This window comes from Ceratotherium simum, chromosome 10 (assembly GCF_057802395.1).
Source record: "Ceratotherium simum simum isolate JZ-2026a chromosome 10, ASM5780239v1, whole genome shotgun sequence".
NCBI classification, from domain to species: domain Eukaryota; kingdom Metazoa; phylum Chordata; class Mammalia; order Perissodactyla; family Rhinocerotidae; genus Ceratotherium; species Ceratotherium simum.
In genome coordinates this window covers 79515471-79540542 of record NC_141909.1, presented here as the reverse complement: position 1 = coordinate 79540542, position 25072 = coordinate 79515471, and the positions used below count along the sequence as shown (strand labels likewise).

General features: G+C 37.4%; 1 protein-coding gene and 1 pseudogene across 2 annotated transcripts in view; both read left to right on the top strand.

Moving 5' to 3' along the window:
* The window catches only part of SGCG (sarcoglycan gamma), a 138134-nt gene that overhangs the window by 68133 nt on the left and 44929 nt on the right, over positions 1-25072 (top strand). For both annotated transcript variants that reach the window (XM_087436313.1, XM_014791220.2), the window contains exons 2-3: positions 9530-9631; positions 18113-18200. In XM_087436313.1, the coding sequence (XP_087292439.1) occupies positions 9530-9631; positions 18113-18200 (190 nt within the window). The remainder of the gene's footprint in view (positions 1-9529; positions 9632-18112; positions 18201-25072) is intronic.
* On the top strand, positions 19677-22575 carry LOC106802619 (protein SDA1 homolog pseudogene; annotated as a pseudogene).

The window sequence follows — 25072 nt, the reverse complement described above, 5'->3', positions numbered from 1 at the left end:
ATCGAGTCCCAACCTAGACCCACTGAATCATTTTCAGTGTTTGCATTTTAACTAAGCCCAGGTGATTTAAATACACATTAAAATTCGACAAGAACCACAGCAGCCTCTACCACTACATTCTCAACTGTGGGGTGGGGGTTATCTGGGTAGATAGTGTCAGAATTGAGTTGAATTCTTAGACACCCAGCTAGTGTCCAAGAATTGCTTGTTGGTGTGGGGAAAAACCTCCACAAATTTGGTGACCAGAAGTGTCGGAAGCAAAGTGTTTTGTGTGAGTAGCAAAGGAGACTCACAGGAAGGAAAGACCTAGTAGGGAAGAACTAGGCTTTTCCCTACATGAGAAGAAAAAAACTGAGTTTTCCCTATTACACCCAGTGGGCCCTTAAAAGGCATCAAGTGGGGCAGGGTGACCAGAGAAGGAAGACAGAGGAGAATTTATTACGTGCAAAAAGGGAAAGTTGTCAACATTAGTTACTTGAAAGAAAGTTAATTTGATAAATTCAAAAGAGTATATAGGTTAATTAAACCTTAAGAAATGAAAGGAAAAAAAGAGAAGCTTGCAGAACTAGCAAATATTTTGCTATCTTTTCACCTCTAGAGTGAAGAAAGCCAAAAACAGTAGGAAACTGACCAGATGCAGTTGAGGTTTCAGGAAAGGTTGGCCAGTCCATGTTCCACTTCTGTTGTTCTAGCTGTTGAGTGCTCACCTTGCAATTAAGAAAACGATGAACGGGCCAGAGCACACATGATCTTGTTAACTCCAGCTGTGGGAAGATAAAAAGAGGAGTTTGGAAGGGTTTGTGCTACAGGTAAAGGTTAAAGTCGTAAGGGGGAAGCATTTGAGTTGTGACATTGTCCTGCTTGTTCTACCTACTGCCACTAGGTGGAAGGGACTTTGAACTGCAGAGCTCCTCCTCTTGGTGTTCTGTGTAAACTGCCTTGGGATTTAATCAAGGCATCGCCCTGCTGGGATTGCTCTTCCTGCCCCTTGCGGTTGCTCAGAAGTGTTGAGGCCACTCAGAGTGGGTGGTATGAGCAGTACAGAGTCAAAATTTCGCACTTGATTGATTTTTACCAAAAGAATGAATGAATGGTAGTGCAATCACATCGGAATTGACACCAAGTGATGCACTAAAGGAAGGAAAGCCAGACTTGAGGTGTCACATAAATGTTAAACTGATGATATGGAGTAATGTAGGATCTTGATGATATTGAGTTTTATTGGCTGAACTTCTGATTTTTTCTAGAAACAGATCATTTAACATTTCAACAACCATGTAATAAGCACTTTTGTGTATCAGATATTAAACCAAGAAGTGAGATAGATGTGGTTAATCCCTGCCTTCAAGAAATATTCCAGGTATCTATTGCTGCAAAACATGTTTCAAAAAATTCATGAATGGCTTAAAACAAAAGCCGTTTTATCATAACTTTTGATTTTGTAGGTCGGGAAAGGGGCAGGGCTCAGCTGGGCAGTTCTCCTGCTCCTCATGTCAACTGAGGTCACTCAACATAATTGGGGCTGGTTTGGAGGATCCAAGATGACTTCATTCAAATATCTAGTGCCACTGCAGGGATGGCTAGGAGGCTAGGCTCAGCTGGAACTGATGACTGGAGTGCCTGCCCTAGCCTCTCCAGCATATGATCTCAAAGTACCTGGACTTCTTACATGGTGAGTGTGTTCAGGGCTTCCAGAGTATTCCAAGAGGCCTGAGCAGGATCCTCAAGGCTTCTTTGGGTGTCATCTCTGCTGCATTCTATTAGCTCAAATTCAACGGAAGAGAATTATATTCCACCTCTCAAAGAGACGAGTGACCCATATTTTGTGGTAGAGGCAAACAGGCTCCTGTATAAGTAATCATATATGTGCAAATATGGAGCTATGCACAGAGTACTATGGTAGTAGAGGGGTAACTGAAATGAGTCTTGAAGGATTAATAAGAAATAGCCATGTAAGTTAAAGTAAGAAAGTTATTCAAAACCAACAACATGAGCAGACCACATGGAAGCATGAAAGAGCTTGGTGTGTTCAAAAAACTGCAATTAGTATGATAGATGGAGTCCAGTGTGGAGGAGCCACAATTCATCAGCAGGAGTCAGGGGAGAGCCCACGAGTCCAGAGCAATTCTGCCCCCTCTCGCAGGGCTCAGGATGGACCACACTGCTCCAGACCCTTCCCTCATAAGCAAGAGTCGATAGGGGGCGTCAGACACCCTCCTTACTGCCCCGCCACCCTTACAGATCTATCTCCTCTATCTGCCTCAAGTCCACTGCACTTGATGCCCATTTTCTTTTCATCCCTAATAGTGTTGGTCACCATAAGAAACCTTGGCCTCCCTGCTCCTCATCTCCTGCACTCCCATGCTCTGAGGCTCTGCTCATGCACTGTCCTGTTCCCTACCCCCATGCTCCCTCAATTCCTGAAACTCTTCTATTCTCCCCTCTGGAATTCAGGAGTTTCATCAGCACAGCAAATTTTTTCCTTGGCCCATCACTTCGAGCACTTGATTAAAGGGCCAGCCTTCTTTACTGTAAAATTACTATTTTCCCATTTACAATTATAATTATTTTGTAAGACTACAGTTTCAAACTATGTAAATATCCTGTTTTTCATCAACCTTTCAATTTCTTCACTTATTTATACATGTCTGTATGGACTCATGATTTCCAATTTTATCCAATGGGCTCTCATAATCCATTACTATCATTTATTTTTATGCTCATATTGAATCTGATTTGGCTTCTGGGAGCCCTTTTTAGCTGACTTTTCTCCCTTTTGATCTATCTTCTTCATTCTTTGAGCCCTTTCTTACTTTCTGGCACAAGATCTTCCAGGCTCATCTTACCCTTTCCTTACTCCAGCCCTGAAATTAGCTGTCTCTCCAAGAAGCTCTTGTTCCTTTTAGTGGAGTACGGTATTTAGAAGCTAAGATTCAAGTGTCAGGCATGCTTATTGCTATTGATGTGCTGCTTCTCCCAGATCCTCTCAGAGGACGTGTAACCAGCACACACAGGCACCTTTACATGAACGTGTATTTCTGTACCTATCTATATACATGGAAAACCATAAGTTTACACAAATTTCAAATTCAGTCCAACACCACAGGGTTTAACCTGGTTTTCTGTCTGTATTCATACCTTCCTTCCTTGACAGTGAGGAACTTGGCTCCCACTGCTCTTTCATTTACTTATCTGATTAATCCCTTTTGTGTCTCCACTCTCCTGCCTCTGCCGCCACCCTCTCCCCTACGCAGATGCCTCCCCATTCCACTTGGGCTCGATACCTTCCTCAAGGGGGCTTCACTGCTGAGGGGTTCTACTCCCCCCTCTGGGTCCTAACACCCAGTGCTGGGTCACATCTCTTCGTAGATGCCCTCTTCACCCAGCTGGGGCTCCAACACCCTGCTCTGGGCCATCACAGGTCCCTACATTTCTGACACAGAGGCATACATTTTTCTTCCCCATATAATGGCCATAGGGTTGAATTGTACAGGAAGGGAAAAGGAAGAGGAAGGGAGAGGGAAGAAGAAGAAGAAAAGGAAAACAAAGGAGAAGAGCTCATCACACATTTGTAAATGAAAATTTTAAAGTTTCATATACAGAAAATGTATAGAATATCATATATACATATCCTTCTAACAAAAATGCTATTATTGTTATAAATCTCTTAAACCTTTCTGTACTTTTTTTTTTTGAGGAAGATTGGCCCTACACTAACATCTGTTGCCAATCTTCCTCTTTTTCTTTTTTCTCCCCAAAACCCCAGTACATAGTTGTGTATCATAGTTGTAGAGTTGTAGCTCTTCTGTGTGGGACGCTGCCTCAGCATGGCTTGATGAGTGGTGAGTAGGTCCGCGCACAGGATCTGAACCAAAGAACCCTGGGCCACCGAAGTGGAACGTGTGAGCTTAACTGCTACGCCACCAGGCCAGCCCCTCTATACTTCTTAATTCTGCTGGGGTTAAAAGATCCGTACACCCTTCAGGAACTATCCCACTTCACCAAGGCTGCCTAAGCACCTGGCGTGTCAGCAATACCGCAGTTGAACTTCTTTACATGCAGGATCACCACCAGTCTGGACTGCAGCCAGACACCGGACCCATCCTTCACACCTTCTTCTTCCCAATCCCATGCCATCAAAGCTTTAAACTTAAAAGGGAGTTGGTCCCTGAGATATTACCTAAATCTCTGTCCAGTTGTAGAAGTTTGCATCTTGTACCCAGGTTCACAGCTTGATTGGATTTTTGATTTCTTTGATTTGTGAGACATGTAATAACCCTAAAAACTTTAGCTTAGATGGGATCCTAATATTCGTTATTTTAAATCTTATTTAACAAAGAAAACTTGGCCTCAATGGAATCTTACATGTTTTGTATTCTTAAAACCACAAAATCCTTATAGGGCTTTGCTGCAGGTGTCAAAGCTCAGGACGTCGTTTTACTGACAAGACAATTGTCATGTCATGGGAGATTGCACGTAATCAGTGTACATTTTCTTAAATAAAAAAAAAATAAGATAGTAGAAATCAGTCCAAATATTTCAGTAATTGCAGGGACTGTGAATATTAAACTCTACTACTAAAAGACATTAAGTTGCGTTTTTAAAAAGATCATCTATAATCTGCTTACAAGAGGCATAATTAAAAGGAAATTGAGAAAGTTTGAAAATAAAAGAAGGAAAAAGCATATACCAGAACAATAGTGACTAAATGAAAGCTGGTATGAGATAAAAATAATATAATTTATAATGGCACCAGGAGACATGAAGTATTTATGTAAAAATCAAGCAAAATATGGATAAGATTTGTATGCTGAGAACTACAAACCACTGCTGAAAGAAATTTTTAAAATTAAATAAATGGAGAAATAGTGTCCATGCATTGGAAGACTCAATATTGTTAAGATGTAAATTCTTCCCAAATTGATATTTATATTCAATACAGTGACAAATTCCCAGCAGAAATTTTTATAGAATTGACAAGGTGATTCTAAAACCTATATTTAAAGGCAAAGGAACTAGAATAAAGTGAAATAAACAAAAAAAGACAAATATTGTATATGATTCCACTTACATGAGGTACTTAGATAGTCAATTTCATAGAAACAGAAAGTCTGGTAGTGGTTACCGGGGCGGGTGGGGTGGGGGAGAATGAGTTGTTCAGTGGGTACAGAGTTTCAGTTTGGGACGATGAAAAAGTTCTGGAGATGGATGGTGTCGATTACACAACAGTGTGAATGTACTTAATACTACTGAACTGTACAATTAAAAATAGCTAAAACGGTTAGTTTTATTATGTATATTTTATAATAATAAGAAATTTTGTAAGGAATTGGAATAGCCAAAACAGTTTAGGAAAAAATTGAAATTAGAGAACTCACACTATGTGATTTCAAGCCTTACTGTAAAGTTAGAATAATCAATATAGTGTGGTAAATATAGATGCATAGATCAATAGAACAGAATAGAGAATCCAGAAATAGAAACATACATGGTCAATTAATTTTTGACAAAGGTACAAAAGTATGGAGAATGGATAAAATTTTCAAACAAATTGTGCTGGAATAATTGGATATCCATATATAAAATAATCTCTATCAATATCTCACATCATATGCAAAGTTAGTTAAAAATTTGTCCTAGTGGGGGCCAGCTCAGTGGCATAGTGATTAAGTTAGTGTGCTCTGCTTCAGTGGCCCAGGGTTCGCAGGTTCAGATCCCGGGCACGGACCTACACACCGCTCCTCAAGCCATGCTGTGGCAGCATCCCACATACAAAATAGAGGAGGATGGGCACAGATGTTAGTTCAAGGCAAATCTTCCTCAGCAAAAAGAGGGAGATTGGCAATGGACGTTAGTTCAGGCTCGATCTTCCTCACCAAAAAAAAAAAACTTTGAGGGCTGGCCCAGTGGTGCAGTAGTTAAGTTCACATGCTCTGCTTTGGCAGCCTGGGGTTCGCAGGTTCAGATCCTGGGCACAGACCTATGCACTGCTTATCAAGCCATGCTGTGGCAAGCGTCCCACATACAAAATAGGGGAAGATGGGCACAGATGTTAGCTCAGGGCCAATCTTCCTCAGGAAAAAGAGGAGGATTGGCAACAGAGGTTAGCTCAGGGCTAACCTTCTCCACCAAAAAAAAAAAAAAAAAGTCATAGACCTAAATGTGTATTCTAAAACTATAAAAATTCTAGAAGAAAACATGGGAGAAAATATGTCCTTGGTTTATGCAAAGATCTCATATAAAATATCAAAGCATGATCATAAAAGAGGAAATTGATAAATTGAACTTCTTGAAAATGAAAAACTTGTTCTTTAAAAGACACAGTTAAAGAAATGGAAAACCACAAATTGAGTGAAAATATTTGGAAATTACATACCAACAAAGATTTATATCCAGAATATATAAAGAACCCTAAAACATCAATAATAAGAAATAGTGGGTAGAAAAAAATTAAACATTTTACCAGAGATATGGATAGCAAAAAGCACAAGGAAAAATGTTGGACATCATTAGTCATTAGAACAATACAAATTAAAACCACAATAAGATACCATTATACACCTATTAGAATGGGAAAAAAAACTGACAAACATCAACACTGGCAAGAATGCGCTGCAATCACAAAGCTCATATATTGCTTATGGGAATGCAAAGTGGTACAGATACAGCCACCCTGGAAAACTGAACAGTTTGGCAGTTTCTTGTTTCCAATAAGGTTAGCCATAAACCTACCACACAAGCCAGCAATCCCATTCCTAGGCATTTGCCCAAGAGAAATAAAAATTATGTTTACACAGAAAACTGTATATAGAAGTATATAGTGGCTTTTTTCATAATCATCAAAAATAACTCAAATGTCTTTCAACTGATGGATGGATAAACAAACTGTGTTACATTTATCCAGTGGAATACTGCTCATCAATAAAAAGAAACTACTGATACACACAACAGCATAGATGAATGTCAAATACATAATTCTAGTGAAAGAAGCCAGTCTGAAAAGGCTACATACTGTATGACTCCATTTATATGAACTTCTGGAAAAGGCAAAATTATGGGGACAGAAAGCAGTGGTTGCCAAGGAATGGGAGTGTGGGGTAGGGGAGTGAGTACAGAGGGTCATTTTTTATGATCTCTAGAACTGTTCTATATCTTGATTGTGTTGGTGGTTGCACAACTGTGTAAGTTTGTGAAAACTCACAGAAATGTTCACTAAAAAGATTAAATTTTATTATTTGTAAATTATACCTCAACATACCTCACAAAAAAAAACTAAACAAATAGGCATATTCTTTTGTCTTCAAGCATTGTAAAATGACTTGTTGTTTGCAGAGGTTGGTAATTCATTTTATTAAAATCATAGAATATTACAGGTGGAAGGAGACTTAGGTCATCTCATGTCAATTCCCCCATTTTTCAAATAAGGAAACTCACAGCCAGAGGAGGAAATGACGCATGACACGGAATTTTAGCTTATCTGATTATGTAAATTAGCGACTTCAGAGGCTAGAATTAGCATTTGTTTTTGTTGTTGTTTTTTTCCTGATTTAGCAAAAGAGAGTCCAGAAAATTTCTGGCGTTTGTTCACTGGAACCCAGAAATTTAGCAGCAGATTTTCAGATTAGAATTTATGATCTTGAAACTTCACTTTGGTTAACTGTAGGACATAAAATTCCTAATGGAATTGTTAGCTAAAAATTGGCTTATTGTCCATACATGATGGATTTTATAATATTTCTATTGTTGATTGGATTTCATAAACCATGCTTTACAAATGGATCCTGTGAGAGGCTGTAAAACAATTGTTATCAACTTTTTAGACTTTGAGCCTTTTCTTCCAGCCAAACTCCACACATATAAGAGAGACTCAGGAGGGCTCCTCTGCCTGCGGTGGGGGTTGGCCCGAGCCCAGCAGCATGAGGGGCTTCCATTAAGCACAGTGCGAAAACCACCACTCCCAAAACTAAGTTTGGGAAGAGAACCATAGGGTGGCTCACAGATAGATAACCGTGCAGAGTAATCACACAGTGCATTTGGTTCTTGTTAATAATGGGGCTTGCCAACCAGCAGAGACCTTGAAAAGAGAAGTCTATGGCATCAGTTCCGAGTAACATATCCCTGTCCTGGAAATCACCTGTCACTGTCCCTTAATGTCTTTGTGTCATTCTCCCGACCATTCTGCTCTCCCTTTCTTTTATCCACCTCTACCCTGGGGAAAGAGAGGAGATCAAGATTCAATCTGTTGAATTTAGGTGCTTCCAAGACATTGAAAGGTGTAGGACAGCTAGGCAATTGTATATATGGGTATGGTGCTTAGAAGAGAGAATCTAAACTGTAAATAAAAGTGGGTGAGTCTTCCACACTGAGATGGTAATGGAAGCAGAGGGTGTGGTCGGAGGGAGAGTGCAGGAAAGGGCCTTGGGCTGAGCTTGAGGAAGCCAGCAGTCAAAGGCTGGCTAGAGAAGGATGATGTGTAACAAGGCCAAGAAAGTGTTTCCTGAAGCAGGAGGAAAGCTAGGGGAGCAGGGTATCATGGAAACCAAATGAGGATCATGTTTCAAGGAGAAAGAGGTCGAGTGTTGAATGTTGCTGAGAATGCGAAGGGAATGAACTTTTAAACTGTCCACAAGATTTAATAGAATGATGGTCATTGGTGATCTCCAGAATTAAGTCTTCTATGCGTTCCGGTGATTCTTCACGACTGAGAACACCTTGAGAGCGGGAACCTTGAATAGAGCTCCACATCCTCCTATATTGCTTTTCTCTTAAGAAACGCCCAATAAATATTTGCTGTATTGTGACTGCACGTGGTACACTGGAAGCCTTAAAAAGATGTTTTGGGGGTGATGGTGATGGAACTGTTCCGTATCCTGATTGTGGTGGTGGTTACGTATGTTAAAACTCATAGAACTGTACACCTCAAAAGAGTCCATTTTATTGCATCTTAATTTAAAAAATTTGAATAGTAATGGTAAGATTCTTTCTCTTACATGGTGGTGGGCTCTTGGGTGTTTATTGTAAAGTGATTCTTTTTGTGTGTGTGTGTGTGTGGGGAAGATCAGCCCTGAGCTAACATCCAATGCCGATCCTCCTCTTTTTGCTGAGGAGGATTGGCCCTGGGCTAACATCCATGCCCATCTTCCTCTACTTTATATGGAATGCCACCACAGCATGGCTTGACAAGCGGTGTGTCAGTGCACACCCAGGATCCGAACGTGTGAACCCCGGGCCACAGGCTGCTGAAGCAGAGCACACGCACCTAACCACTACGCCACCAGGCTGGCCCCTGTAAAGTGATTCTTTAAATCTTATATGTATTTCCTAAATAGTCCATTGTATTTACACAAGACAATAAGATACTAAATATTCAAACATAAAAACAACTAAAGTTTTAAAGAAAGGATTTGAGAGAAATACAGAAAAGTACCAATAGAAAATCTATGTAATTTTTGCATATGTAATTTTTAAGTTGAAATGAAATGAAAAAGAAAGCAATAACAAAAGCCCTATTGTCTTATCTTTTTAACAGACAGGAATGGGTCACTTGCGTGTGATGAAAGATGGACTTCGCCTGGAAGGGGAATCAGAATTTTTATTCCCATTGTATGTCAAAGAAATACACTCCAGAGTGGTAAGAAAATGAAGAAATATTTAAATAATTTGTGTTTTATGAAAAATAAATAATGGTTAAACACAGAAATTCAATATATTTCAGAGAAGAGTTCTTAGAATGTATTCATGTGCACACATTTATGATACACTCTTTATAAAAAGCTTGGCTGTAATGTTGTGGAAATTATTTCTGATATTATCTTCTAAAGAGTCCACTTTTGTGTGCTTCAGATCCAAATTTGGTGGCCTCAGTAATTTAGATCATAGTAAAGGTTTGGTAATTAAAACCTTTATCAAAAACAATCTAAACTTATTTCCATTAGTGCAAGTAATTTAAATACACTTATTTCAAGGCATTTAAAATTATCTGAGAGGCTTAGAAAGAAATTAGTTTCATAGTAGTATGTTCTGCACTAATTATACTAATTACAGATTCTGGTCCTGTAGGATTCTCCCTAAATAGATTAAGCATCACCATTAAATAATTGTGTGACTTTAAAAGAATATCTACCTCAATATTATCAATTCATTTACCTCCATGGAATTTACAATAAGTAGAGCCAATCATAAAATATAGACAAATAATCTTTGTAATATGTTTTATTTTTCCTTATGTGATGCTATGGACTTTGTAGTAGAGATGAACATTTTGCGAGATTACTGATTAGCTGGTATTATCTAAATAAAATGTTAAACTTCATCCACTATAACTTACCAATCGCGTGAAGAGTACATTCTTCACTTTCCTCCCATATTTCTAGACATGAAAGGATATGTCAGTTTCTCCTAGGTGCAGAGGCTGTACCAGCTACTCCAGGGCAATTAGAAAGGAAACAAAAGGCTGGGCACTGAGAAACACACAGTCCTATGAGAGAGAGAGCACACTCCTAAATCAGACAGCAGAACAATCACCAGGCTCTACCACTAACCGCAAATTGATGCAGACAGAAAACTTCCACACAGATATTGACTGCAAAGGAGAGATCCTAGAGAGTGCAAAGCACATAAGTAGTTAACAAGCACTCTTGAGTTACTTCTCTAATATCTCAGTTGACAATATGAGCAGGCAAATGACCTGGACTATCACAGGCTGATACGTCTGAGCCTGATTCTGTGAGCTTATGCAGATAATACACTTACGTTAACCATGATGGCATTTCAGTGTACTAAATACCGTGTCATATGGGAATATAGGAAATGAACACAAGCTTTCGTAGAAAGGGAAGTCAGATGTGAACAAAGAATCCAAATATTAGAACTTAGCCTTTTTTTCCCCAGAGTCATATTAGCTGATCCTATACCATGTTCCTGAAGAGATAAGACTGTAGAATAACCTGGGTACTGAAATCGGGTGATTAGATCATAACAAATTTAATGTTCTTGAATTCATAATACTTTTAGTTATACCTTATCAGATTTTTCATCTTCAGTATACATTTTTTTTAAAAAAACAGTGAGCAAAATTATGTAAATTATTTTAAATAATCACATATTAAAGTCTGACAATGATGCATTAATGTGATGTGTCAATCAACACACAAAATTAAAGAAACATTTGGAATAATATTACATGATAACAGAGCTGTAAAGTATTTTGAAACTAATATGGCTTTCTAATAATAGGATTACCTGAACAAAAGTATATTTGTAATTTCTGTATGCACTGATGTATTAGTTATGTTTCTTTTTCAAAGATGAGTCTAGGAAGTAATTTTCCATAAAATTACAGAAATTACCTTATGAATTTGCAAAATTTGACACATAATTCATTTATTTATATTACTGGGATGAGAGAATTTCTTCATTATAAACATAAATGGACAGGGTACTCTGGCCTCTAACATATGATTCCTCGGCAGCCCTTCAAAATTAATACATGAGGTCCTGTCAAGATCGTGCTTGGGGTTTGTGATTTAAACCCATCTACCCTGCCCATTAACCCAAACACATACCAATATATCTGAAAGAACAAAAAGGTTGTATTTAAAAATATATACACATGGTCAAAAATGAAATAAAACAGAAACACACAGTGATAAAACTTTACTTGAAATGATTGTCTTTGAAGTTCACAACCCTGAAAAGAGGCAGGGGCAATTTACAGTCAAAGCTCACAGAGGAACAGAGACTAAAATGGTGTCTACGTGACTGGGACTCCAGCCAGGCCCATCGCATGAGGCAGCAATCAAGGGCAGAAAATAGTTGCAACTATGCCCAAACTTGAATAAAGCTGCATATCTGTGGGGAGAAGCCCCCAAAGATGCCAGACAGAACCCAAATATCACTGAGGACAGTAGCCCTGGGTCACCGTCATAAGACTGAGAGACACTGGGGTCTGAAATGGAAACAATGGTAAAGCCTTTAGACAGGCTGGGTAAGCTCAGAAATTAAAATGCATCCATACAGGGAGCTTGAGACTGAACTTCAAAACACATAAGGAAAACTTCATCTAAAAAAAGGATACCAAATAAAATCTACACAAAAGAGAATTAACTTCCAACTAAGTAAAATTAATCTGAAAATGACTGGGAAAGCACACTTAAGTATCTCAAAGAGATAAAGCTATTTTTGAGTAGTTTTCATTAAAAGAACAAGAAATTATAAAATCAAAACAGACAATATAGGGCAGAAATAACAGGGAACAGATTTACCCTCTCTCATTAGACAACTAAAAAACTTGAAAAAATATATGAAACAATGGTTTTTGCTATGGTCTGAATGTTTGTATGTTGAAATCCTAACCCCCAAGTGATGGTATTAGGAGGTGATTGGGGGGGTGATTAGGTCATGAGGGTGGAGCCTTTACGAATGAGATTAGAGCCCTTACAAAAGAGGCCTGAGAGAGTTCCCTTGCCCCTTCCACCATGTGAGATTACAGCCGGAAGGTGCCCTCTATGAACCAGAAAATGAGTCTCGCCAGACACCGAATCTGCCAGCACCATGGTCTTGGACTTCCCAGCCTCCAGAACTGTGAGAAATAAGTATTTGTTGTTCATAAGCCACCCAGTCTCTGGGATTTTGTTATAGCAGCCCAAATGTTCTAGGATGGGTTTCAAATATTAGACAATGGCAGTCAGGGCAGTCATCTCGAAGAGAGGGCATCAAAAGAGGTGAGCCCTAGGATTGCCCCAGGTTACTGCCTGGGGAGAGTTTCTAAGGCCACAGGGAGGGAGGGGGGCCAGTGAAGAGGCAGGTATTCTCCCTGAGTTGAGGAGATAGGGGTGGGAGTCCAGGGAAAACCAGCCACCCTCAAGTTCACAGGGCAGAGTACCATAGATGAGGGAGCTGCCATACGCTGACAGAGCTCCAGAGGTTGCAGAGTTCACTCTCCCTTCACCACTCACTGCACCGAGTCTGTAGGTAAGTACTTATCAGTGCTTGTGTGTGAGAGGAAGCTACCTGAGACTGAGGAAGTAACTACTCGACGGAAGCAGAAGGAACAATCCCTGGAGTTCACACAAGTTTGGCAACAGCTCATATTCCCACCAGCCAGAGTGGGAAAACTTCATAAGTCATGGGGCATCAGGTAGAAATGCTCAAAGGGTGTTGGCTCAGCAGTGGCACAAGGTCTGCACTAGAATTAATACTGGTCTGGTCTCATCTAACAAAGTTTAATAGGAAGCCTTGGAAGTATCATACTTTTTCCACGTGACTTACTGTGTCCCAGAGCAAAACTCAAGAAAACTATGTTCCGTCTGGGCACAAAGGTCAAGGAAAGCATGAACATGTTAAGGAGAGACATGAAAGTGGGAAAGACAGAAAAACCCAAATTAATCTAGAGATGGAAAATTGAACACATGGAATTTAAAACAAAGTTAATTCATGGAATTAACAGATTAACAGCAGACTGGACACTACAGAAGAAAAGATTAGTGAACTTGAAGATATAGCAATAGATCCTAACCAAAATGAAACCTAGAGAAAAAAGACTGGAAAAAATTAACAGAGTATCAGTGAACTGAGGGCCAGTGTCAAGGTGTCTTAAATGTGTGTGATTGGAATCCCCAAAGTAGAGTAGAGAAAAGAGAGGACAAATATTATTTGAAAAAAAAAATGTGTAATTTTTTTCCAAATGTGATGAAAACTTTCAACCCACAGATCAAACATGCTTACTGAACCCCAAACAAAAGAAACAAGAAGAAAACTACATCAAGGCATATCATAATTAATTTGCTTAAAACTAGAATAAAGAGAAAACCTTCCAAGCAGCCAGAGTAAAAGGACATATTACATACAAAAGAACAGAGAAAAGGATGATAGCAGACTTCTAGTCAGGAACAATTCAAGTCAGAAGACAGCAAAGCAGCGACTTTAAAGTACTATAACAAAAACCAAAAGCAGCCAACCTAGAATTCTATACCTAGCAAAAATATGTTTCAAAAACAAAGCCAGAATGAAATCTTTTTTTCAGACTCACTAAAGTTGAAAAAAATGTACTTCAGTAGATTGGCACTACAAGATATATTAACAGAAGTCTTTCGTACAAAGAGAATATGATACCAGATGGAAATCTGGATCTTCACAAAAGAATAAATACTAGAAATATGTGGGTAAACAGAAAATAATAATTTTTTAATTTTAAACATTTTAGAAGATACTTGAATACCAAAGTGGAAATAATAACAATGTATTTTGAGGTTTACCACAAGGATAGAAGTAAAATGTATGACCAGAATGAAACAAAAACCATGAGAGAGAAAAATGGAAGTACTGTTATAATGTTCTTATATCATACATGAAGTGGTGTGAAATTACTTGAAGACAGACCATGATAAGTTAAAGATGTATAGTATAAATTCTAAAGTAAACACACACACACAAAGTATAGTTAATATGTCAACCAAGGAGATAAAATGAAATCATAAATAATACTCAATTAATCCAAAAGAAAGAAGACAGAGGAAACAAAGAGCAAATGGGATAAATAGAAAACAAATAGCAAATTGGTAGATTTAAACTAAGCCACATCAATAATCATATTAAATACAAATGGTCTAAACACTCCAATTGAAAGGCAGAGATTGTCATATTGAATGAGAAAGCAAGACCAACTATGTGCCAGCCACCTACACAAAAACTCACCTTAATTATAAAGACACAAATAGGTTAAAAGTAAAAGAGTAAAAAGAGATATACGATACTAACACTCATCAAAAGAAAGTTGGAGTGGCTATATTAATAACAGACAAAATAGATTTCAGAGCAAAGAGATAAAAATCTCAAAGATACAGAGGGTCATTTCAAATGATACAGGAGTAAATTCATCGATATTTATGTAGTCAAACACTTACATACCTAATATCTGAGCTTCAAGATACATAAAGCAAAAACTGAAAGAACTGCAAAAAAGAAAAATAGAAAAATCCACATTTATAGTCAGAGATTTCAAAATCCCTCTTTCAATAGGTGATAGAACAAATAGAAAATCAATAAGGATATAGAAGATTTGAACAACACTATCAGCCTACTTATTCTAATTAACGTTTACAGAACACTCCCCCCAACAAGAGTAGAATACAAGTTATTTTCAAATGCACAAGGAGTATTTACCAAGATCATATTTTGGACTATAAAACAAATCTCAACAAATTTAAAAACATTCAAATCATACAGCATATGTTATCTAACCACAATGAATTTAATAAGAAAACAGTAACAAAAATATATGAAAATTTTCCAAATATTTGGAAATTAAATAAAACATTTATACATAATCCATAGGTCAAAGAAGAATTTGAAAGGTAAGGCAGTATTTTGAACTGAATAAAAATGAAAAAAAACAGTATGTCAAATTTGGGGGGGGTGTAGTTAAAGCATTGCTTAGAGGGAAACTTATAGTACTAACTGCCTATATTAGAAAACAAGAAAATCAATGACCTCAGCATACTCACTGAGAAACTAGAAAAAGAAGAACAAATTAAACCAAAAGTAAGAGAAGAAATGAAAGAACAAGCAGCAGAAATCAACAAAATAGAAATCCTAAAAACAATAGACAAAATCAGTGAAACCAAAAGCTGGTTTTTTAATAAGATCTATAAAAATTCATCAACCTCTAACCAGACTAATCATTAAAAAGACAGGGCACAAATGACCAATATCAGAAATAGTAGAGGGGACATCACTAAGGATCCTACCAACATTCAAAGAATAATAAAAAAGTATTACGAATAACTTTCTGCAGATAAATATAATTTTTCTACATGCTGTTTAGCAGAATTCTTAACATACACATGCTGCTTCAATAACTAAATCAGTCTCTGCCATTCCCATATTAGGTGCAAATGTAAAGTAGTTAATTATGTACGTACATGAAGTGGCCACAGGGGATTATTGAGAACTCCTAGGGCAGTTGTGATCTATATTTGGGCCCTACCAACACATCTTTACATTGTTAATGGTCTTTTTATGCATCTCTCTCATAGCTCTTTGTCTAGGTCACACACTCTGGAGAAAAGATATCATGTCCTGTGGCTCTTTTATCTACTTCCTCAGGCTCAATATAATGTTGAAAGATGCATTGTTTTTATCCAATAAATATAGTCAGAATTCAATTCAGATGAAAAACGGAAAATTAAATGTTCTCTTTCTACCTCACTGACATTCTATAAATGACATAAAATTTTTCTAAAGGATATCACTAGCTAATTATGAAAACTGAAATACTCATTATTCACAAGCTGTAAATCTCAGCTGCCTCATGTAGAAAATGGAAATAATGCCCCTCTACTTCACCATAAACATTGCAGGTTTTTTTTAATGTAGCTGTTTATTGTTTTAAGGTTTTGTTTTATGAAAAATGTAGATTAGAAAGAGTGTGCAATTCAATATAAGAGCTTTTGTTAAGTAATACAGGGAATGTTTATATCATTTTGTTAATATTGTTACAGGGCAATTTCTGCTTTATACTGTGAGTAACAGAAAATTGACCTTAGTAGTGGCACAACTTAATAGGAACTTTTATTCTCACATAACAAGAAGCCGGAAGGGGCAGCTACAGCATCAGTTCACCAGTCAGCAACATTGGAACCAGTATCTTTGCCATCCTCCTGTCTTTCCCATGCACTAGATGTCTGCTAGGCCACATGCAAGACATGTGACCAGGGAGATGTGCAGTGCCAATGCACGCATCCCTTTCATCAGGAAAGGAAAAGCTTGCCTAGAAACCCTCAGCCCCAGCCCCAGCCAATTTTGGCTTACATCTCATTGACCAGAATTGTGTCACTTGGATCACCCTAGCTGCAAGACAGGCTGAGAAAGCAATTAGCCTTTCCAACCCCTGCAGTGGAAGGCAGAAAAAGAAAAGGGTTTGAGAGTGTGTATTGGACCAGGCAACCAGAGTGGTTCCCAGAATAACTTACTTTGTCTAGGCATGGGAGTGGACCTCACGGCTCTGAGCCCTGCCCTCCTATTCCAGGAGAATGGTAAAAAGAGCATGGGAGTTAGCATCTAAAAACTGGGTTCCATCATGGAACTGTCACTTGTTAGCTGTGACTTTGGGTGAGCTGTAATTTAATCTCTTTGGACTCAATTTCCTCATCTCTGTATTAGGAGTAACGGTACCTACTTTAAAATGTGGAAGATAAAACGAAAGGATGGATGCTAAAATTTTTGGTAAATTGTTAGCTCTTATTGTCATCCTAGTTATTTTATAACATTGCAAAAACAAGTATCATTGGATAAAACGTGAGATGCTGATAGATCCATCTGCTTCCACAAAGCAAGTTGGACAATTTCTGACCTGCTGGAGTTCCAAAGTGTTCCTGAAACTTCTTTCCTTCTGAAAAATCACATTTTTCCCCACAACTTTGGAAGATATTTGGTTCCCTCTGAGTGAACCATAAACCCACCTGACTCCAATAGCCAAATTGCTGCATTCCTTTTCAAGAAAATTGTTGATATAAAAACAAGCAATCTGCTGTAAAACAAAACCATCCGTTCAGAATTATGATACCACAGAAAGCACTTACGTGCTCCTAAAGCCACTTTATCTTTCAACAAAATGCTTAAAAAATATAGGCATCCAACAAATTTTAAATGATATTTTGAAATTGCGAGAAGCCTTTGCATTTTGAAAATAAGTAACGTGGTATTTATTATAGAAGAACTAACCATTCTCTGATTTATCTTCTTAAAATATATCATGTCCTGGACAAAAATAATAAGAAATGAAATTTTAATTCCTTGAAAAGGAAAAACACTAATTAAAACTTGATTGTTTCAGATCTTCACCTTGAGAACTGACTTGGCACATTGTAACCAGTGGATACAAGCACTATAAACCCATGAGATTATTATATTTCATGAAAAAGTTAATACTTTTACCCCTTTAACATAATATAATCCAAGTTTTAAAAATAATTTTAGCCACAAATTTATAGGATCACAGGATCTGTGACTATGAAGAAATTACTTTATATAAATCCTAAATTTCTATATAAATATAAAGATATAGTCATTTTAAATAGTATGTATTTGGCTAATTTTGTAAATCTCTTTCTAGGACTCATCTCTGCTTCTGCAGTCAACTCAGAACGTGACTGTAAACGCACGCAACTCTGAAGAAGAGGTCACAGGCAGATTAAAAGTGGGTGAGTCCACCTTCATCACAGTGCTTTGCACGTGTATGATCCATGAATAGTTGTGATGAATGGATAAATTTGCTTTTTCTTCTAAAGAATTCGAAGTTATTTATGAACAATTAAAGTATGAATTTTCTAAATATTATGCTGTGCTGACCACAGAAAATAGCCTCAACGGAGGACAGTCTGAAGTATTTTAATTAAAGTGATTCTGAGAAACAGAGGATCATTCAAAGTAGTACAAGAAGCATAATGATATTGCAGAATACAAAAGAATCTCACGGAGACCAAAGGAAAGGAACCAAAGCAGCTGACCTCAAGAGAACAGAGACCAGGGGCTGAGAGCTGAAAGTATTCTCTATCTCTCGCTCTCTCTCTCTCAACCTGTGTACCTCTCCTTTCCAGTGTATCTTTGCCCATCACTTTCACATGGGTGTTATGGCTGCATCAGTTCTAACTCTACAGGACCTACAGGACCTCTCTGGTTCTCATCTGATTGGCTGTAGTTCTCAACACCAACCACCTTAGTCTTCAATTTCACGAACTCTAAAGTCACAACAAAGTGCTCTAATTGGCCCAACTAGTCTGTTCAACCAATTGCCCTTGAGTCAGCTGTGTACACCCTTCCAATCAGCTAAGACCAGAGAATACATTCACGTGGGAGTGAGGTCACATGGAACTTCTCACAGTGAGAAAAAGGATTGGAGAGAAAGAATGTAGATGAAAGAAACAACAGAAGAGCAAACCACCTGGTAAAAGGGATGTACCTACCTTCTCTATACTATCAACGTTCTACAGATTTGCTAAATCTATAAGGATGGGCCTTTTGATTATGAGAAAATAGGTAAGAAGTATACTGCCAACACAAAATGGTAACTTTCAGTGTCTCTCTTTTTTAATGGCTGTTTTCACGAAACAGACTAATGTACATTGGAAACTACAGCCATATATTTACCTGATGATTCCTTTTTGTTATACTGTAATACAAGAGTTCCATATTTTATGTTCTGTTTCAATCTTTATAACTTATTCTAAATAATGAATTGTATTTCTCTTTTGCTTAAAAGTTTGTTTAATCACTAAGTCCAGTGAAATTCTCAGTGGATCTAGAGATGACCCTGAGTTTATCCAGCATACATGTTCTTGAAACTTGTCTAAACCAAATCATATTTTCTTGATGAATTGTATAGCATTATGATTTATCTTTACCATAATTTCTTAAAATTCTTTGACTATAGCTTTAAATGTTTGAGAGATCTTTTTCTCATCTTTTTTCATTCATTCAACAAACATTTATTGAATGCCTACATGCTAGTTTCCATATGCCATCACGTAATTAATAACATATAAACAATATATGATTATTTCTTAGAAGCTCCAAAAGTAAAAGATTTCTTTTACTATATTCTTATAAAAATGATTTAATACAAATACTCATTTATTCACTCAATTTTTTGTTAAATGTGGATTTTCATATATCGTACAATGGAGTTAGAAATAATATAAATCTGTCTCCAATTTCATGGATGAAAAAACTGAAGCATTGAAAAGCTAATTTGTTCAAGGACACACAGCTAAGTTAGTAGAAAAGACAAACCAGGAATGACTCAGGACTTGTTTCTCTTAGCAGGAGTGTTTCCATGAGCCCTCCCTCTCCCTAGTCAGATTTCCTTAAATTACAGCACACCAGTAACTGTCCTAGATGCTGCAACTATGGTTGCCATTTTTGTCACCAAGGAATTTACTTAAAAAAACAGTTTCCCTTTGGAATTACTTTGGTTTAAACAATTAACCTCAAATCTGGAGTTTTAACCTCGGTGTTTCATGCCTGATATACTGTTATAATTAGGGATTTCTATTAAATCTTTGGTTGGAAAACCTCTGTGATACTGAGAACCCTGAACTAAGGAATATCGCTCAGCTCACCAAATCCAAGATTATTTTCAGTAAATAACTTCCCACAATCACAGCCATTCCAGTCTCACATTTCCTGGAAGAAGTTAAAATTAGCCAATCTGGATATTAAAATGTAATCTCTGTAAACTAGCCAAATTAATCCCATTTAATTAAATGAATAATTGTTTATTACTAAACCACTAAAAAAATTGGCAAGCAATACAATCAAAACCAAGTCTTAAATTCCAAAAGAAATCAAACATTGAAAAGCAAGCACTAATAGCTAGCATTTCAAATCTTTGAACTAAAAGATATCAAATCATAAGCAGCAACAATGGAATCTTACAAGTTATAAATGCAGCTCTGATTACTGCAGTTAATTTTCTTTTGATTTCAAATAACAGAAACCCATTCTGATTAGCTTAAAAATAAGAGACACCCAGAAGTATGCCAGCTGTGCTCAGATAGGTTGGTGGGTTTGGCAGTGTGGGTTTTCTGAGAACTGAGCCAGGCTGCAGCCAACGTGTCCTGAGAATACAGCACCCCACTGCCCAGCAAGCTGCTGCAGGTACAGAACCTGATCAAGCAGTGCCACCCGCCTCTGCCTCGAGGGGGTTCTACAGCAGTAGAGTCACTGCAAATCCAGTGTGAAGATTTTCAAATTTCAACCAAATAAACCCACCAGGGGAGCTGGTGATGTTTATGGCACAATTTGGTCACTGCACCCGGAGATCTAAGTGATTTTCCTAAGTGCTGAGAGCTCTGCTCCGCCACAATCACACTGTCTTAGATCCAGATTTTCAAACGACATTTTGCAAAGCTGGGAAATAAGAATGTCATCAATCCATCACGTTTGTTAGAGTTCTTCTTTGAACTTCTGCGTTGCCATGATAAGCATCTGGCAAAAGACTTTCTACACTCAGTGCGTGACTGATGTCAAGAATATAAACGTAAGACACAAAAATAATGTGAATATAGTATGGCAGAATTTCATGCACACCATATTAAGAGATAGCAATGCAACTGCAGCCAGAGTGTCTTTGGGTATAATGATTGAACTCAACAGAAGAAACTTTGGAATAATGCCAAAACTGTCAGTGTTATCCCAACTACATGTTTCTCTCAAGTCACCAAGCTATTAGTTGCTGCTTTGAAATCCCTCCCAGACAAACAAGAGAAGCAGGACAGTAGCTCACAATCTGAAGGTGAAGGACCTTGTAGTGCAGTGTGGCACAGGGAAGAGAAGCCCCAAATACCACACAAGGTTGCAACAGGCTATGAGAGTACTCAAGAAACAAAAGAAGAACAATAACAGATGTTTGACTTTCCAGCCATTCTCTTGGTTAATGATCCCCAAGGTTCTGTAGAAAAATTACTAAAGCACCTAGAGTGTGCTGAGGAGAGGTTTGAAGGGAGGACGATGCTTAGGGACCTTATCTCCAGATCGGTGGGATTTCATGGGCTTTCTCTCTTTGACTTTGATTCCTTTGAGCGGAGGTTTCTGCAGGCCCTTCAAAGAGAAGTGATCAAGATCCTTCTGTTTGCTGCACAAGCACATCATTGCTCAGGACTGAGGCCAACAATTTTATTATCAGTAAGAACTCAAGGGAAGTCATGACAGTAGGAATCAATGCTATGAAAGAGATAACAGCTGATGTCCTCTAGCTATGACTGAGAACCCTCCAAGATCGGGCCCGGTGTAAAACACACGAAGATAAGAACATGATGAGGTCTGCTAGAACTTTCATTCAGCTCTTCCAAGCACCAAATCCTCAGATGTTGCAGAAGAAATTCTGGGGTAAGCCTACAGAGGTTTCGGTAGAAGCAAGAGTGCAAGAATATGGAGAATTAGATGCTAAAGATTGCATCTCAGGAGCAGACATTCTGGAGTTAGGAAAGAGAAAGAGAATGATGAAGATGGGTGAGAAAGTACCAGTCTCAGGGAAGGGGAGGATGCCAGTGGTGAATGGGCTTACATGTACCGCTCTTCCATGAAGAACAGCAAGACCTGTCTGAGAATCTGACCAGCATGCACACAGCGGAGTGGAAAGCCAAAACTGCCACCCTTAGCACTAGTCAGGTTCTAACCCAAGAAGGCTTCCAGAAAATCTGCCTGGATTTTCCTCTAACTGAGGAATGCAGTGCTGCCCCAGGAAAGCCCCGAAATGAAATATATTGAAATAGCACTAGTGGGCGCAGAGACAAGTTACTTTCATTTCAGGACACTGAACACTTTCATAAAAGCCTACTTCTGACGAGGAGACAAGATTAGCAACAGCAATGGCTGGAAAGACAGACCAAAAACAATAGTTAGGAAGAAAACCCAAATGAATCAATTTTCCAGTTCCACAAATACAGAAAAGAGAAGGAGAGGAACTTTGTGATGATGCATTGTAGCCAGAATGTCCAGTCAGAAACTAGGTGTTCCTTCAGAGCAAAACAACTGACGCTACGAGATGCACTTTTGGAATAAAGAAAAACAGAATGAAGTTCCTTCCAAGCAAGTTTTCCATTCTAAAGATAATGTTAAATTTGTGTTTTTGCCCTGAAAACCGGTAAATTCAAAAATATTGGGAAAACACAATGGTTATTTTGGAGGATGTGTGTAGCGTGCATCCAGTGTTAGTATGGTTCCCAGAGTCAGATCTGTACAAAAAGGTATAATCAGAGATGTGAGACTTCCTCCTCATCCCTTCTACCTCAGTCCCATCCCCCACCTCTTTCCAACCCCCACTATGTAGGTAACCAGTCTCTTTAGTTTCAGGTTTAGCCTTCCTTTACTTCTTTTGCGTAAATGAGAAAACACCTGTATATTTTCTTCGGTCCCTTTCATACTTAGATGAAGGGTAGCATACAATAGGTACTCTTTTGCACTTTACTTTTATCACTTAACAGTGTGCCCTGGAAGTTGCTCCATATCAATTCATAGATATCTTCCTCACTCGTTTTTACAGCTGCCTACTACTGTATAGTAAATCATGTGGATGTACGGTGGTTATTCAACCATTCACCCATATATAGAGATATTTAAGTTGTTCTCAATATTTTGCAATTATAAATATTGCCACAAAGAATAACATTTTTGTATGTATTTTGTTTTGTTGGAGTTGTATCTTCAAGATATATTCCTAGAGGTGGGATTGTTGGGTCAAAAGGTATGTATAAATGTAGTTTTGTTAAGTTTTGCCAAATTTCCCTCTAGAAGGTCGACGCAATTTGGATTCCCACCAACACTGTAGGAAAATGCACGTTTCCTCGTAGCCTCACCAACAAAATGTCGTCATATATTTTTAAATTATTTCCAGTCTCATAGGTGAAAAATGATATCTCAGTGTTGTTGTAACTTGTATTTCTCTAATTACAAGTAAGTTTGAACATTTTTTCTTAAGTTTGAGGGCGATTTTTATATCTTTGTTGTGAATTGTCTGCTCATGACTTTTCCCCCATTTTTCTATCAGGTTTGTCATCTTTTTGTCTCTCGATTAAGAGTTCTTTATATATTAAGGATCTTAGCTCTCTGTCAGAGGTATACGCTGCAAATATTTTCTCCCAGTTTTTCAGTTGTTGTGTAACATTATCATGTGTTTTTAATCATGTAACACTTTTCTTTTTATGTAGTCAAATTTACCATCTTTCTTTCACTGCTTCTGGATTCTGAGTCATGGTTTCAGACTTTTCCTACACCAAGGTTAATATGGAATTGACCCATGTTTTCTTCTAGTGCTTGTATGGTTTCATTTTTTTTCACTTAGATCCCTAGTCCATGAGATGCCATTATTATGATATATTAGATTTCCATATATATTTGGATCTGATTATGGGCTTTCTACTCCACTAGTCTATTCATGCTTGAGCATCATAGTCTTTTAATTATAGAGACTTTATGGTATCTCTTACTGTCTGGTAGGGCTAGCCTCCCTTGTGTTTTCTTTTTCCAGGCTATTCTTGGATGTTTGTTTTTCCATATGAACTTTAGTATCAACTTACTAATTCTATAAAATAGTTCGTTGGCATTATTATTGGGATTGCATTGAATTTATAAATTAACTCTGGGAGAAGCGACAACGTATAACGCTGAGTCATCCTACACAGGAACACAGGGTGTCTTTTCATTTGTTCAGGTGTCTTTTAGGAATCTTTCAAAATTTTCCTCGTATAAGTTTTGCACATTTCTTATTAAATGAATTGCTAAATTTTTAATCTTCTTTGTTGTTAGTGTAAATGGAATTTTCTCTACCATTATGTATTTTAATTTTTGTTTCTGTATATGAAAGATTATTGTATGTTAATTTTATATCTTGCTACTTCACTGAATTATTTTATTGGTTGAATTAATTTTATCATTGAGTGGGGTTTGTCAGGTATACTATTTTATCATCTGCAAATACAGTTTCACTTCTTTACTCAATCTTATGCCTTTAATTGATTTACATTATTAGTTGCATTGACCAATACCTCTAATACAATGTTGCATAGGAGTGGTAACAATAGACATCCTTGCCTTGTTTCTGATCTTAGCTGAAATGCTTCTAGTGTTTCCCCATTACATAAGATATTAGCCCTAGGGTTAAGGTACATATATTTTATCATGTTAAGAAAGCATCCTTCAATGCCTATTTTTTTGAATGTTTTTTATCATAAATGTGTGTTGAATTTTGTCAAAGACTTTTCCAGCATCTATGGATTTAATGATATAATTTATTTTATTAGATTTATTAAAATGATATGAATAAACAACATTAGTAATATAACACTAATAACTTCCTCATATAAAACCAATCTTGCATTCCTGGAATAAATCTCACTTAATTATGGTGTGTTATTTTCCTAATATGGTGTTGGATTCTGTTTGCTTCTTTTAGAATTTTTGCATTCATGAGTAATACTAGTCTACAGTTTTCTTTCTTTGTGCTATCTTTTTCTCATTTAGGTATTAGTGTTAAACTTGCTTCTTAAAGTATTTTCAATACTCTAGAATAATTGAC